This window comes from Zosterops lateralis (genome assembly GCF_965231275.1).
Source record: "Zosterops lateralis genome assembly, chromosome: 3".
Taxonomy (NCBI): Eukaryota; Metazoa; Chordata; class Aves; order Passeriformes; family Zosteropidae; genus Zosterops; species Zosterops lateralis.
In genome coordinates, this window is record NC_139764.1 from 56,731,534 (window position 1) to 56,746,853 (window position 15,320).

At 38.3% G+C, this 15,320-nt stretch overlaps 1 protein-coding gene across 1 annotated transcript in view; it reads left to right on the forward strand.

The window, feature by feature from the left end:
- Nucleotides 1-15,320, forward strand: part of IGF2R (insulin like growth factor 2 receptor) — a gene marked incomplete at its 5' end in the record, with an annotated part of 57,632 nt that overhangs the window by 28,577 nt on the left and 13,735 nt on the right. Inside the window, 16 exons of the mRNA XM_083856138.1 lie at nucleotides 755-934; nucleotides 1,959-2,060; nucleotides 2,905-3,006; nucleotides 3,683-3,857; nucleotides 5,144-5,311; nucleotides 5,874-6,017; nucleotides 7,262-7,440; nucleotides 7,796-7,883; nucleotides 9,347-9,553; nucleotides 9,920-10,050; nucleotides 10,715-10,812; nucleotides 11,629-11,768; nucleotides 12,368-12,558; nucleotides 13,105-13,231; nucleotides 13,594-13,716; nucleotides 14,695-14,957. Coding sequence (XP_083712264.1) covers nucleotides 755-934; nucleotides 1,959-2,060; nucleotides 2,905-3,006; nucleotides 3,683-3,857; nucleotides 5,144-5,311; nucleotides 5,874-6,017; nucleotides 7,262-7,440; nucleotides 7,796-7,883; nucleotides 9,347-9,553; nucleotides 9,920-10,050; nucleotides 10,715-10,812; nucleotides 11,629-11,768; nucleotides 12,368-12,558; nucleotides 13,105-13,231; nucleotides 13,594-13,716; nucleotides 14,695-14,957 — 2,418 coding nt within the window. The remainder of the gene's footprint in view (nucleotides 1-754; nucleotides 935-1,958; nucleotides 2,061-2,904; nucleotides 3,007-3,682; nucleotides 3,858-5,143; nucleotides 5,312-5,873; nucleotides 6,018-7,261; nucleotides 7,441-7,795; nucleotides 7,884-9,346; nucleotides 9,554-9,919; nucleotides 10,051-10,714; nucleotides 10,813-11,628; nucleotides 11,769-12,367; nucleotides 12,559-13,104; nucleotides 13,232-13,593; nucleotides 13,717-14,694; nucleotides 14,958-15,320) is intronic.

Consider the following 15,320-nt stretch of genomic DNA (forward strand, 5'->3'; position numbering starts at 1 on the left):
GAGAGATAATTATTACTCCCTGTGCTTGCAGTAGCCCTTGTTGTGTAAGGCTGCTTACTTTACATGTAGATACACTTTAGGGCTTCATTACTTCACTGCTTGAGATAGTGGAGTAAAAAGTGAGCACATTGGGTCAATCTAAATGCAGAGTTGTTAGAAAAAATTAAAAGGGCAGAAGTCAGTGGACAGCTGTTTTGGAGGTATATTCAGTTTTTTGCTGCTATTGACTTAAAGTAGTTTCTTAAATTAGGAAACACCATTTAGTTGAAGAGACAATGGCTTTAGACTTTGGTAGTAGCACCTACTGTCTTTCTAGTGCTCAGTTTCTGTTAGTGGTTCTTAGCCTTTGTTAAGCATGGCAGATCCCTAAAGTCAATGCTGAAAACACCCTGGAGACTTCAAAACATGCTGTTTTGAAGAGCTCTGCAATAAATTCTACCTGCTGCAGAGCACATAGGTCTCCCTAAATTGCTAAGCTGTGTAACCTGGGAGATGCAGATGGGTGTTTTAAGGTACTACAAGCACCTTACTGTACTAAAAATAAAAACAACAAAAAATGAAACCATACCTGGTTGTTGAGGTTGTCTGTTAAATATATGAAACTTTAATACAGAATGGGAGACAAATGTAGAGGTATCTCTATGCCTTTATTACCTCCAAACACTCAACCTGTGTACAAGAGTATTGTAGTAGGTCTCTTTTTAGTTGTATCTATTTTTTTTAAAGTTGTTGACATGCTTCTCTTTATTTCTAGGCTTCTTATTCTGAAGTCACCTCTATTAGTAATCTTGGTGTTGCCAGCAAAGAACTAGTAATTGAAAGACCTGGACATGTTTCTCTAACCTATGCAAATGGCTCTGTGTGCATCAATGCTGATGGAAAGATGACTACTTACACCACTACCATCCACTTTGTCTGTTCCAGCGGCACTCTTGTAAGGGCAAATGATTTTCCAGTTGTTATTTCATCATAGTAGGTTTCTCGTCCTATAGGATGAAGCCACATGAAGATGCAGACAGCAGATCTGTGGCAAGGGAGACTTCTTGAGGGTTTAAAATAGACGAGTAAAAACAAAGCTGATTTAGATGCTAGAGAAGCATGTGTCTGAATATTTTATCATAGACAAGAACTAGATAAAAACTAACAGCCTTGATGAACAATAACCTTTCAGACTAGTCTAATTAGCATGAAAAATACATGAGTGCTTAACTGCAGACATTGTGGACACTCTTAAGTGGAAGAATATTATAATGTGTATCCTCAGACTTAGGTTCTTCATTCTCTGTAGATTTTTGATTCTAGAATTCTTAAATCTATAGAGTTTTTGGGGATACAACTCTACATACTGAAGTTAAGCCTGAAGGAATTACTAGACTTAAGCTTGTGTAGACTTGTTCTTCCTGTTTTTGTGAATCTGCAGGTCTTACTCTCCCCTTATCCACATGATCTTTAGCCCAAGATGTGTGATGAAAAATCTGTGAAATGGAGCAGTTATGAACTGCTTTGCTTTTGTCTGAAAACATTGATATGAAGTGTTCATAATTAATATTCCTGTTGCCTTGTTACCTCACCTAACAGACTTCTCTTGCTTTACTTTTCTTTTTTTTTTTTTTTTAATTATGGGCTATGTATTATACCCCAAAACTCCTCAAAGCTTAGACTGAGAAAAGATCTAGTTATGCATGTCTAGATTAAATACTGAATTTAATCTGAATATTTGGATGTCAGATTCAGTTCTTGGCTAATGCTTGGGTGACATGATAAGTGTTTAACTAGACAAAGTTTCCAATGATGACGTTCAGAATAAATTGGGGAGAGGAAAGTGTGGTGGGAATTGTGTGCCTTTGTAGTGAAGTCTTTTAGAAGAACCTGACAGTTTCTCATAAGATGGAATCTCAAACATGACAAGGTGTTAGCTATTACACTTACTCTGGTCTTCCTCTGCAATCTGTTTCCAGAGTAGCAGCCCACGGTTTATAGCTATTCTGGATTGTGTGGCTACTTTCTTATGGGAAACTGAGGCTGCTTGCCCCATCAGGGAGACAAAAGATGATTCTCAGGTGAGAAAGAAGAACGTAAATCTTACTTGTAATCTCAATGTACAGTGTTTTTTTCTAGCACTCTCAGTTGCTATGGCTGTTGAATAAAACTAACTAAAGTGAAGTCTTAAATTGGTCATGATGTAGTCTTGTAATATCTTATTGCTTTATTTTGAAGTGTTTCTGAAAGGTCTAACTTCTGACCAAAGTATTCAGGTCACACTTTTTTTTGAGAACAGTTTACTTGCTCTTGAATGCTTAATTTAATGTTTCAGTCCCTTGCTATGCTGCTAGTAAAATTGAGTTTTATGTAAGGATATGTATTGTCCTTGTTTTGTGCAGATAATCAGACAAGACTTTCCTTTTTTCACACTAAACCCTGAGATTAGCTCAGTTAGTTGGAGCATGGTGCTAATAAAAGCAAGGTTGAAAGTTTGATCCCTGTTTGATCCCCATATGAGCCATACATTAAAGAGCTGGATTCGGTGATGATTATGGGTCCTTCCAATGCAGAACATTCTGTGAAATCTACTCAATTGCTTCTACTTTACAGGTCTCAACATAAACGCATTAGTGTAAAGACAACCCTCAGTTAAAATTTCCTTGCTCTTAGCTAATGTGATAGATGCCATCTGTTAAATTCCACTTCGATATGTTGGTGCAGCAGATCTCAGTGGACAAAAAGAATTGAACAAATATACAAAAGAATTGAATGAAGCTACTGCCAGAGCTGTTTTTTGGTGTTCTGCTATGCAGTCTAGGAATATGTCAAATCACTGCTTTGGCTCTCGAAACAAGTTAGAGGTAAAATCTAAACAGAAGAAATGCAGAAAGAGAAAATAACTTTGTAATTTTTTTTTTCCAGTCCTGCTCTGTGCGAGATCCAAACACTGGCTTTCTGTTCAACCTGCAGCCGTTGGCTTCTGAGCAAGGCTATACAGTTACTGGCAATGGGAAGACTTTCTCGGTAAGGGTTTTGACTGTACAGTCTGTTGTTTATGAGCTCTGGTGTTGCATTTTTTTTTTTTTTTGTCTTGCTTAGTGATTTAGTGGAGCTTTCACTCGGTCCTCTCAGGAAGTGTGAGTTGGCAGGAAAGCACTGTGGTTGAGGGAAGGAATGAAAGATAACTTCATTCATCTTAGATGGTCTTAAAAGCATTAAGCTTTTGGTTCTTGGTGAACATAAGGTAGCCACACTTTGGAGGCTGCCTTTTTGAAGTGATTTTTCCCCTTATGGGCTCTGTTGTGTACTACCAATTTATCTGCTCATTCTGAAGAAATTAACAGGGAAAGGCTAGAAAGGCATTTAGTCTGTCCATATCAGTGGTAATCTGCGTGTGTCAGTAATCCTGGGCTGTCACAGATAATACCATAGTGGTATCTTTAGGTCAGGAATAAACTTGCTGAACCACATCCTATGCTTCTACTGGGGAGAATTTGTGGATCCTGTCATCTAAAGATTGAGGATACTCCTACTGTGTTATAGTTGAATTATAGTCTGTCATTCCCAGATGCAAGACAACTGTGTTGTTGTTTGAAATAGTTCTTGACAAGGGTTTTACTGATGTGGAGATGGCTATGTGGACCTTGTTTTTCTGATGCAGTTCATACTATGTACATCTACGTGTTTTCAAAACTTCTAGCTAAACATTTGTGGACACTTACCGTATTGTGGTGAAATCAATGGTAAAACAGCTGCTGGGTGTGAAAGAGAAAATCTGATGCCTGTGAGGCCACTGGAATTGGACAAAACCCTTTATCTGTCCAGTGAAGGGTTTCTGACTCTTACCTACAGAGGTCCTCTTCGTGTGGAATCAGGTGGGTTCAGAAAATACACAGTGTATTGTAACAACTTAGTGTGAGTGGTCTTCATTGCTTCTTTTGTTCATATACTGAAGTCTATTTGGCTTGCTATTAATTACTTGAACAAGCTGGCTCATATGGAAATTTTAGGAAGAAATAGTTATGCAGAAGGTAATGGTTCAGTTTTCAGTAATGCATGTGCTCTAGGAAAGTGACTCAATACAGTATAGCAGTTTTTCCTTAGCAGATGAAAAATACTGGTCCATGCATGGAGAAATGGATAGTCAAATTGGGAAAACAAAATGAGCTCAGGTTCTTTTTCTAAGTGAAATAATAACTTTTAGCTTCAGTTCCATGGATAATGCTCTCTAAAGTTGTTTCATATCTGAAAGGTCAGTTTTCAGAAAGCTTATACTCTCCTGTATGTAATTTTTTGAATTAGTGCTCTAATACTTCATGTACACCTACTTCATGAATTTAAGTCACTTTTGCAGATAAAATGAATGAAAAATGTGTATCTAGTCTTTTAATATTAGGTGCTCTCCAATTATACTGAAACTGAGCTTCATAGAAAGGAACATGACATCTTAAGAGCAAAAAACCTTGGGGAAAACTGGCTTTTGGATTCAGGAATCTCAAATGCTTTGGTGTGCTTGTCCTCTGTACAAATTGCTGGGATGCTATCTCTTATTTTCTTAGCTGTGACATTTTTGTACATAATATGTAACAGTGATTAAGCTCTTAGGTATTTTGCTTTGAGAGGTTCTACAATTTTTACGATGCTACTAAGCATTTTGATAACAAATACTACTCCCTGACATAATTCTGTCACTTTTTGAGGACTAAACAGAACTTAACATATACTGCTTTGATGAGATCAGTATTATTTCTTCTGCAGTCATTACACTGAACTTCTTACTACCAAACAGAACCCCCAAACACAAAACTTTGTGTGATGTCTGCTGTTACCACTTGTGATATTTTAAAGGGTTTCTGTTTCTTCATGTATATCAAAAAACATAGGGATCAAAGGTCAGGAAGGTAATTATGTTCTTGAAATGTGTCAAGGCATTTTGGTCTCCTATTTATAGAGGTAGTGGTGGCTGCTGGGCAATTTTTCATAGCTCTCTAAAGAAAGCTTGCATATTTATAGCTAATACCCCATGAGCAGTAAGGTAGTGTTAGTCTTGAAGCAGTTAGTAATAAGAAACTATTAGAAAATTTTGAAGTCAAGTATTAGCTTAAACATAAATTCAGATGTTTAAAACAGAACCATCAGTAGATAAATGTTTGTTTTATAGGAACATCAGACATGTTCAGAGTGACTTTCATTTGTAATGATTCATATCCTGGAGAGCTTAAGTTTGTGCGTGAAGAGATAAGCAGCATACTGGAAGTCCATGATACTTTTTTTGAGTTTCACACAGCTCTGGCTTGTGCTCCTGCTCCTGTAGATTGTCAGGTTACAGGTAAGTACCTGGAATTTAGATGGGCTCTGTCTCATGTTGGAAGGATTAACTGAACAGCAAACTTCTGCTCAGTGGAGGGCTTTAGGAATACCTATTGTGATGACATTTTTAAGACTTAAAATCTTTGTAGAAGTTGTAGGGTGGGAGAAGAGGTAAGTTGTTTGAAGCAGGCTTAACTTACAAAAACAGGGAAAGAAGCTATTTTAAAACATTATGGTATACACTAGAAAGCTGATAATTACTTTGAAAACATTTAATCATTATTGTGACTGATGCTGCTTCAGCCCAGCTCTGAAGGAAATGAGTTAATTTAGTATTGATGCCTGTAAAAATTCACCTGTGAATTGTGGAGAAGTTACATTTGGGAAGTAACTGTCAGGGGAACTATGTTCTGCATTTGGCATGGTGAGGTTTTTGTGGCAACAGTACATTCTCTTAATGCATATCTAATGTGATTCTGAAAATTATTTTGAATTGTGTATTTGTCGGTGAAACTGGTATAATTTCAAATACAATTCTGCTGCAAGTATTAAGTTCTCTCAGCTTACTGCATTTCTTCCAGATGCTGCTGGCAATGAGTATGACTTAAGTGACTTGAGCAAAGAGGGTGAGCCATGGGTTGCTATAGACACTTCAAAAGAAGCAAAAAAGCGAACATTTTTCTTAAATGTCTGCAAGCCCTTGCCCTACGTGACTGGATGTCCTGGTAAGCCAAGTGGCAAGTGCTTCTTAACTTGTGTCTTCTGATGCAAGAACTTACAGTCAGAATGATGTCCCTGGGTATTTTAGTAAGATTTATTACCTCCTGTCCATTTATCGCAGAAGTAGCATAGACCTGGGTGACATATGTCAGGAGTCTGCAAACTGAGAGCAGTTTTAATGCTTATCAGGACTCTTGCATTGATATGTATATTAATGCATTTGGGAAAATTGCATTGAGGGCAGTATTTGCCAGGATCTGTGGTTTTATTACTATTTTTTAAAGAAGATAGGAAAGTGTTGTAGTTTAACCCCAGCCAGCAATCAGCCCCATGCTGCTGCTTCCTCACTTCCACACCAGCAGGATCAGGGAGAAAATCAGAAGGGTGAAGGTGAGAACTTGTGGTTTCAGGTAAAGACAATTTAATGGGCAAAGCATAAGCTGGGCATACAAGCATAGCAAAACAAGGCATTAATTCCCTGCTTCCTGTGGGCAGGCAGGCGTTCAGCCATCTCCAGGAGGGCAGGGCTGCATCACACGTAACAGTGACTTGGGAATACAAACGCCATCATTCCAAATATCCCCTCTTTCTTCCCCCCACTTTAGATCCTGAGCATGATGTCATATGCTCTGAGATATCCCTTTGGTCAGTTTGAGTCACCTGCCCCTGCTGTGTCTCATCCTAGCCTCCTGTGCACCCCCAACTTCCCTTGCCATGTGACAGTAGGAAGAGTGGAAAAGGCCTTGGCTCTGTGTAAGGCCTGCTGAGCAGTAACAAAAAATTTATATTATCTACCCTGTCTTCAGCACAAATACAAAATGGCCCCATACTCACCACTATGAAGAAAATTAGCTCAACCCAGCTGAAACTAATATAGAAAGTCAAATGTTGTTGAAGTCTCTTAACTGACTGAGGCCAGAATGAGAAGCTTATGCCATGTCTTACTACATTTCTAGCCAGTATAATATATTTAGCTGAACTGTCGTCTTTTATGAGTCTGTGGAACCAGATAAATTAGTGCAGTTTCAAAGATTTTGGTATGCAGGAGTAACTTGTTCTATTCCTCGAAGGCTTGAGGTACACAATGTCTCTAACTGTATTGGTGAATATGTGTGTGTTGTGTTCTGCTTCAGGAGTTTGAGACAGTTTACTTCAAAGCTCTCTTAAAGCTACCCTGTTACATTATTTTACAATCAATTTAACTCTAGTTGTCAAAGCTTTGAACTTAAACCCAGTTCTCTTCCTGTAGGTGGTGCCATAGGATCTTGTGTGAAATACGCTGATAGGAGCAAGAACCTTGGAGTCATACAGATAAACCCCCAGGCTGCTACTGATGGGTCATTAAGCATTATGTACTTGAATGGTGACACCTGCAAAGACAATCAGCGTTACTCTACACGTATCATCTTCCAGTGCGATCAAACAACGGTCATTTTCTGTTCTGCTTGCTATTAATGAGGGTTGTAGTGCTTGCACTGAAATAGACTATGTTTACTCCTCTTAAAATGGGGAGACTGGTTCTAAAAAGTCTTACATACTCGATTTTTCCTTGTCTCTTCTTAATAAAGCTCTGTCTGTTTTACTGAACCTGTAGAAAACAATAGTGAGTTATCATGGAATCCTGTGAGCCACCAAAAGCAGCTCTTTGCTGAACATGAATACTGAAATTTGATAGTAGAAATTTTAAACTGTGCAACTGCAGTAAAAAAAGGCCATGCATGTATGTTTTGAGACTTGCAGAGTAATTATTAGTAAACTTCCTTCGTATGGCTTTTTTCTGTAGGGATCACCAGTGCTGGAGCAAGAGAATGACTGTGAGTTTGTCTTTGTTTGGAGGACCTTGGCAGCATGTCCTGTTCACAGAGCAGAAGGTAAGTGTAGTTATTTGAGCTTTAAAGTATCAATCAAACTGTACAAGCAATAAATACTTGAATGAAACTATGTTGGTTTCTTGCCCTGTGAATCTTTCTGTAAAAAGTGTTGGCTTGTGGAGGAATGTCTATTCTGAGCTTTAAAATAACTATAACTGCAAATCCTATCTAATATTAAAAGTCCAAGTTAGGATGACCGGCAAATGTACTTGCTTATCTAGGGAAAGAAGATAGAGTAATAATACTGTTTTCTCAAAACAAAATTTAACCTTATTCAATCAAAGACAAACTTGCTAGTAAATATTAAAGCATCAGCTTTCATGAGAACAGAGTTGATTCTGTGCCTGGCGAGTCATTCCCTGTCCCCTACTAAAGACTGGAAGCAAGACTTAACTTGACCCTAGTTAGACAATGGGGGAGAGGCCAGTGGAGGAGTCTTAGTTTGTATTTGACTCCAGGATGTGCAACAAAAAATCACAAGTTCTAGTTCTGGTACTTGATTGTCTCTCGGATGGAAGATGGAGTGTGTAGGCATCTTCTCTTCCTTTTCAGGCTTTGTTTTGCAACTTGTAGATAATTCCTTATAAAATGTCTGGACTTCCTGTAAAGGATCCATCTCAGCGGTCCTAGACATTATTGAAACTGCTGATGATTGGATATGGCATGAGGAATGTTCACAAACTACTGTTCTGTAGCACGTGATTACTGTGCAGGACACTGGTGATTGGATTTTGTTTTTGAAGGGAGGAAAACTGATGCCTTTAGCTTGGTACCAGCTTGGATGATTGAGATGTGCATAATGTTCAATTGATACAATCTGATGATTTTTTAAAAAGCTTCAGAATATTGAGCAAAGGGTCACTTTAAAACTGAAGACTTGATCAACAGCAAAGTCACTGAAGTGTGTCAGCTAATGTAGATTCATGAAACTAGAATTTTCCTAAACCTTCTGTTATGTTAGATTTTAAGCTGGAGTAACTATTTCCTATGACTAATTATTTTCTTAACTCAGCAAACTCCATAGTTGTTAAAAGAAGATACAAGACTGACATCTAGGACACCTTTTGCTTTGATCTTGTGATCTTGCTGTCCTTTCCAGATAATTAAGCAAGTTCTGGACTTACTGTCTCTGATTCTGTACTTAACCTTCAGCGCAGCTGAAGGAATAACTTGAGACCACTCTGAGACAGCTTTTGAACTACAGTGTAAATTTTGCATCTTGCTTTACTGGCAGTTGTAAAAGAAATGTGCCATTTATATGTAGTCACATAGTTCTGATATTGGTGACTTCCCACAATGAATTGCTTAGCTGAACTAAGGTGATTCTTCAGTGTCACTGCCCTCAAGTAGCTACTCATTTTTGTGGCCTTATTTGTCCAGTAAGCTTTAATTGTCCCCAGTGTATCTGGCAAGGCTAATAGATCTTAAAAGTTGTATTTTAAATTCTTAACTTCTCCTTAAAGGAAATGATTGCCAGGTGAAAGATCCAAGATATGGTCACATTTTTAACCTGAAGCCACTTTCTAATGAAGACATCAAAGTGAGTACAGATGAGTATGACTACTACTTCAGAGTTTGTGGAGAAATAAAAGAACCTTGCAATGGAAATCATCACAGTGTTGCATCGTGTCAAGTAAAGAAGACGACCCCTAGTTTCAGAAAAGAAGCAGGTACTGCACTTACCTAAACAAACCTAGGAAACAGGAGGATTAACCAGGGTATGATAGAAGAAGTGTTCTTGCTACTATGTCTAATGAGATAAAGCACCTCATTGCTTTTGCTCAATGTGCAGATAAAATGTTATATGTGTAGCTACCCTGGCCCTCAGTTACGAATGAGCTCAGCCTTACTGTGCTGGAGTAGTAGTCCCTCAATAACTGGATTGTAGGTTTTAGAGGAAGGTTGAGTAAATCAAAGATAGTAAATCTGTCTATCTGTTCTTTCATTGTGCATTTTATGTGACCCTGTTGTCAGAAGCATTACTGTAGTTGTGTGTTTACTGTAGCTGTTGACTTTTCTCAACTCTTTTATTCTAGGCTTACGTACAGACAAACTTACCTTCAAAAATGGTTTAATAATGATTAATTACACCAGTGGAGAGAAATGTCATAAAATATATGAACGATCAACTGCTATATTATTCTATTGTGACAAGACTACATCTGAGGTTAGTTTCAAAACATGCTTCCTGTATCTACTGTCCTGCAGAGTTGCCCTCTTTTTCCAAGTATGGAAGGTTAGGGTGAAGAACATGAACATAAATCATTTACAGATTAGACAGGTGATTCAAAGGTCCTGTGAGGGGACAAAAAAAATGAAGAATATTTTGAAGGAAGATACCTTTATCATTGCCCAGAAAGATCAGTGCATGTTGTTCCTTTAAGGGACGTCTGTCATTACCACAGCTCTCGGAGAAGTTGGGAAGGGATGTTCTTCCATAAATAACAGCTGTTTCTTTGTAAGAAATAAAAGGTAGAAGGTTGAATGCAGGAAAGCAAGTATTACATGGTCAGACTAAAATAAACTGGTTACTTGCTTTTGGTGTCTGTATTTGTGATTCCCTTACTGTTCTTAAACAATGGTGTCTAGAATTACTTTCGCTCTTCTTATTTCATGGGGGAGGCAGAAATTCCTAAATGACTGCCCTTTTATCAGAAATGTGGATAAACACAGGTTTGGGAGAAGCCATGCTTTTTAGCTGGTCAGAGGCATAGTGTGGCTCTAAGATAATATATGTGTTCCTGGATCTTCCTGAGGCACATCTGAGACATTTCATTATTTCAATGCGTCTAAATGAGAAGGCAAATTAATTTTGTATTGCATTCTTTCAGCCTGTATTTTTGAAGGAAACCCCAGATTGCACCTACATGTTTGAATGGCATACTCAGTATGCTTGCCCACCTGTGAAATCTACTGAGTGTTCCTACAAGTAAGTTGTTTTCACAAAATTAAAATGGAGCTGTATGCTGAGAGACAAATACAGCCTTCTTGCAATTCAGTGCAACACTGACCCTTTATCTATTGTGTTTTGATCAGTACTAATGTAGCATTCAATGCCAATGTATAATATTTTAAGTAACTTTTTCAATTTGTGCTTCTGAAAACTAACATCATTGTGGGGAAAAAACCCAAACTTTGAGATTCTTCTGGGAAATAATAAAAAAAGAACTGTTTGGTATGTATTTATTGATGGTTGAATGCTGAGTATGTTAGGTTGTTGCAAGTGACTACTTGTTACTTAATAATAGCTAATTTAAATAAGACAACAACTGTCTGTTTGGAACTTCACCAAACAATGCTTCAGGAAAGATGTCATTGATATCTATCACAACCAAGTAATAGCTCATTAAGATTGAATGTGGGGTCAAATGTGGCTAATACTTGTCCCAGAATTTGAACATCTGGCCTCATTATAGGTCTCTGCCCTAAGATAAAACAGTGCGCTGAACTGTGTGTATCCTTGCTATGCACTGAAAGCCAACATACTTGAATTAAAAGTTGGAATTGGCTCTTGCATTCGCCGAGAGCTGTGTGCATGTGGACAATTTCTGGTGCAGTGATATATCCCTCTACTGAATTTGACATTTCTGGGGACCACTGATGCAGACACTGATGTGTCTGATGCAGACTTCTTTTCCAGTGTAATACTCTGCTTAGAGTTACCAGGTTGAAATTACTGTAGTAGCTTAAGAATTACAGCTTTAAAATGCTTGATTATTTTGTATGCCTTCAATCTTTTGTGTAGGGATGACGAAGGAAGGTTCTATGACTTTTCATCCCTGACACGACACAGAGAGAACTGGGAGGCTGTTGCTACATCTGCTTCTACTACCCAGAAATATTATATTAATGTCTGCAAGCCCTTAGTACCGTATGGTGCTACACGTAAGTGCAAAATACAAATATAGTCTTCGTATAGCTAGGGAAGGCAAGTGGTAGGACAGTACTGCTGGTGGCTGTTCTGAGTGAAATAAATCACAAAGCAAAGTGTGTGGAGACAGTGGTGTGATTTTAGCACCAGAGGGAAAGGTAGATTTTGAGCCTGATTTCCATCTGCTTAGTGGGTGAGATTCACTAGCAGCTCTTCTCTTAATAACTTTGGCACTCTAGCTGTTCTGTCCTTATCCAAAGTTTGCTATAGCTCTTAAAGATTGAAACAATCAGTTCAGAATTTCCCTATGGCATCTTCTGACTGACTCTACATTTTGTGCAGTGCAAGGCCAGACTGTAGCCTTCCGTTCTGTAGTAGTCTACTTTCCCTGTGGTAGCTGCTGCTACTTTTTGCATGGCCTTTAGTGATGTGAGACCATTGCTGCTAGTTGTGATTTTTGGGGAAAATACACCGTGATGAGTATGGTTTGGACAATGGCCTGGAGATAGATCAGCCATGATATATCTGAAAGTAGAGTAGTGGACTTTTATTCCAGGCAAGTACACCTTACTAACATTTGGAGTAATAATGCAGTTTTTGTTTATCTGTATAGGTTCCTGCTCTTCTGATGCTGCTGCCTCACTCATTGAGGGTACAAAATGTACCAATCTTGGGGAAGTGGCTGATGGTCCTCGTTGGGAAAACGTCACTTTTGTCCTGAAATATGTTAATGGAGATCAGTGTCCAGATAAAATGCGGAAGAAAACAACAATATTGCGCCTCAAGTGTGATGAAAACCAAATTGTAAGTAGGTTCCTTCTGCTGGGATTTTATATGTTCATGCAAGCAGAAGGACTTATAAGTACTTGCATTTTAGATATTGAGCAGTTTTTAAGAGATCGTTTTGTATGTGCTGTTAGTACAAATTGTGTCATCTGTAATAGCTTCAGATCATCTGCTTACATCTTGAGGATGAATGTAGTGCAGGTTGGGAAGTGTTTCAAGTAGTAAATAATGGTATTGGCTGTGTAGCTCTTAACTCCTGCACATCTGTATGCCTTTCCATTAAGTACTCTGCCATTTGATGAGATTTGAATCGCCTTTTGGATTTTCTATTGCCCTAGGCTACCTTTAGCTCTCCTCTCACTAATTTTATTTCTCCTGATAATGATTCTGTACTGTTGTGTATTTGAAATAATCACAGTTGGATTAATTCACTGGACCATGATGATCTGTCAGGTTTTAGGACTGGTGTTTGAACTGAGCTCAACTACAGGCTGCAGGGATAAATCTGTTGGAATGGAATCTTACACTCTATAGAAATGTCACTGTCCCCTCTTTTGTGTTTAGGAATCAAAGCCAGAACTTATAACTGCAATTGAAGATTGTGAATATACCTTCTTATGGTTCACTGCTGCTGCATGTCCTCTTAAAAGCAGTGTGCAAAATGACTGTCGGGTAACCAATCCCGCAACAGGTAAGGAGGAGGCATCACGATTTTGCATGTGGCAGAGGCTGCTGGAAGCAGCACTACTGTTTGTGTTCTTGAGGGACTTTGTTAGAAAAGAGCAGCATGACACGTCCTCTGGATAGTGACTGACAAGCTTACTGATGGTAGAAATCTCTTGTACTGCAATGTCTTGGAACATAAATAGTTGGTAGTTCAAAACTATTTTTTTCACTGTTAATGTGAATAAGTAACCTTTCTAAGCTAGCAGGCAAATAGGGTCTGGTTAACCTTCTGACTAAGTTAAGTTACTGAAAGCTTATAATACAAAGTAATGTCTTGATTTTGAATCTGAAAAAGAGATTAAATTGTTCTCCCTGATCTGCCTATAGGCCACCTGTTTGATTTGACACCATTAAAGCGAGAGTCTGGCTATACCATCAGTGATTCACACAACAGAAAAATTGAGTTGAATGTTTGTGCTGAAGCTAAAAGTTCATGTACTAATGGAGCTGGTAAGCAACTTATCCTCTCTGGTACTGTAATCATTGACTATAGGGCAACCAAAAGAAGTGTTTATGCTCAACTTGACTGTAAAAGGTGATGTTTTACTGTAAATGCAGAAGGAATGAAGGGAACAGCTGGTGGCTGTTTTAACTAGGAAAAGAACCTAAAATTGTTTTAGGAAATAAGGCCATATATTTTTACCCAACACTATTCACATGGGCTCACTTCAAGTCCCAGTCCCTTTAGTTCCTAAAGAACTAAATGGGCATTTCTTTGAACATGAGGGCAGGAGTGTAGGTGCTTCTACTGCATGTAGATGGTGTGAAAATGGAGACATTGCAGTCTTCCAGCTAGAGTGAACTTCATAGTGATGTATTGCTGTAATGTGTCTACACTTGAAACGTTTGCCAGTCCTCTTTCTAGCTTTTCTGGTCTGGGTACTTCTGAAACATCAGTAGAAGTTAACTTTCTGCTTAATTAACTGATTTTAAAGCTGCTTAATTGCAGGTTCAATTACTAACTCTTCTGTCAAATTAAACATGAAATAATACTTTAGCATCTTAGATGCTAAAATAGGAATATTGCTTGTCGTGAAAATTATTTTTGTGGAGTTAGAAGAAAATGTTGGTTTTTAAGAGACATCTTAATAAAATTATATATAATCTGTCTGACATTTTGTGTTAATTGCTTGGTTTTCAGAAAAATGATAACCAAACACTGCTGTATGGCTGCTTAAGCATGTATAGGTGCAGTACATTTAGCTGGTTGATGAGGTAAAAAAGGCAATATTTGGTCTTCGTATCAGTGCAGTTCAGCTCAGTTTAATGCCACCTCTGGATGGTGTGACAAAGCCATTCTTTCTTAGGAAAATTAAAGTGACACTAAAATCTTAAGTTTCTTGCTGTTTATGTTGTATGGTGCAATTTTTTGGGGCAGTTGCATCAGACCTGATCTGGTTTTTTATTTTTCTTTTTTTTCCACTTTAGCCGTCTGCATCACAGGTGGCCAAAAACCAGTTAATGCTGGAAAACAGAGTAAAACTTTGAGTTATGAAGATCAGGTGTTAAAGCTTGTCTATGAAGATGGAGATCCTTGCCCTGCAGAACCTGCACTGAAGCATAAAAGCTATTTTAGCTTTGTATGCAAGTCAGATGCAGGAGATGAGAGCCGGCCTGTTTTTGTGTCTTTTGATGAGCAAACTTGCACTAGTTACTTCTCTTGGCATACCTCCTTGGCCTGTGAAGAAGAGGTAAGAATTATTTTTGCAGAAAACACTCATGGGACTTAAAATTTCTGAGAGAGGTTAGATAAAATAGCAGTATATTTTAAATTCCTTGAGGGAGAAGTTTCTTCCTCTAGTACAGCACCCAATCTCATGTAGGAGTTCTTGAATGCTTTCCATACTGACATTTTCCACAGGGGTGAGCAATACTTGACAAACTCCTGCTTCACACGTTGAGCCAGGTTAAAACTTCTAACACTTGAGAATAACCCCTTTGTGGAACCTGTTTAGCTGCTTTTCTGTACAATTCAAATAGAAGCCATAGGATGTAATGTTAGGAAGTGATGGTGAAGATCCTGTAGTGCAGCAGGCCAGCAGAGCTGAGGTTGA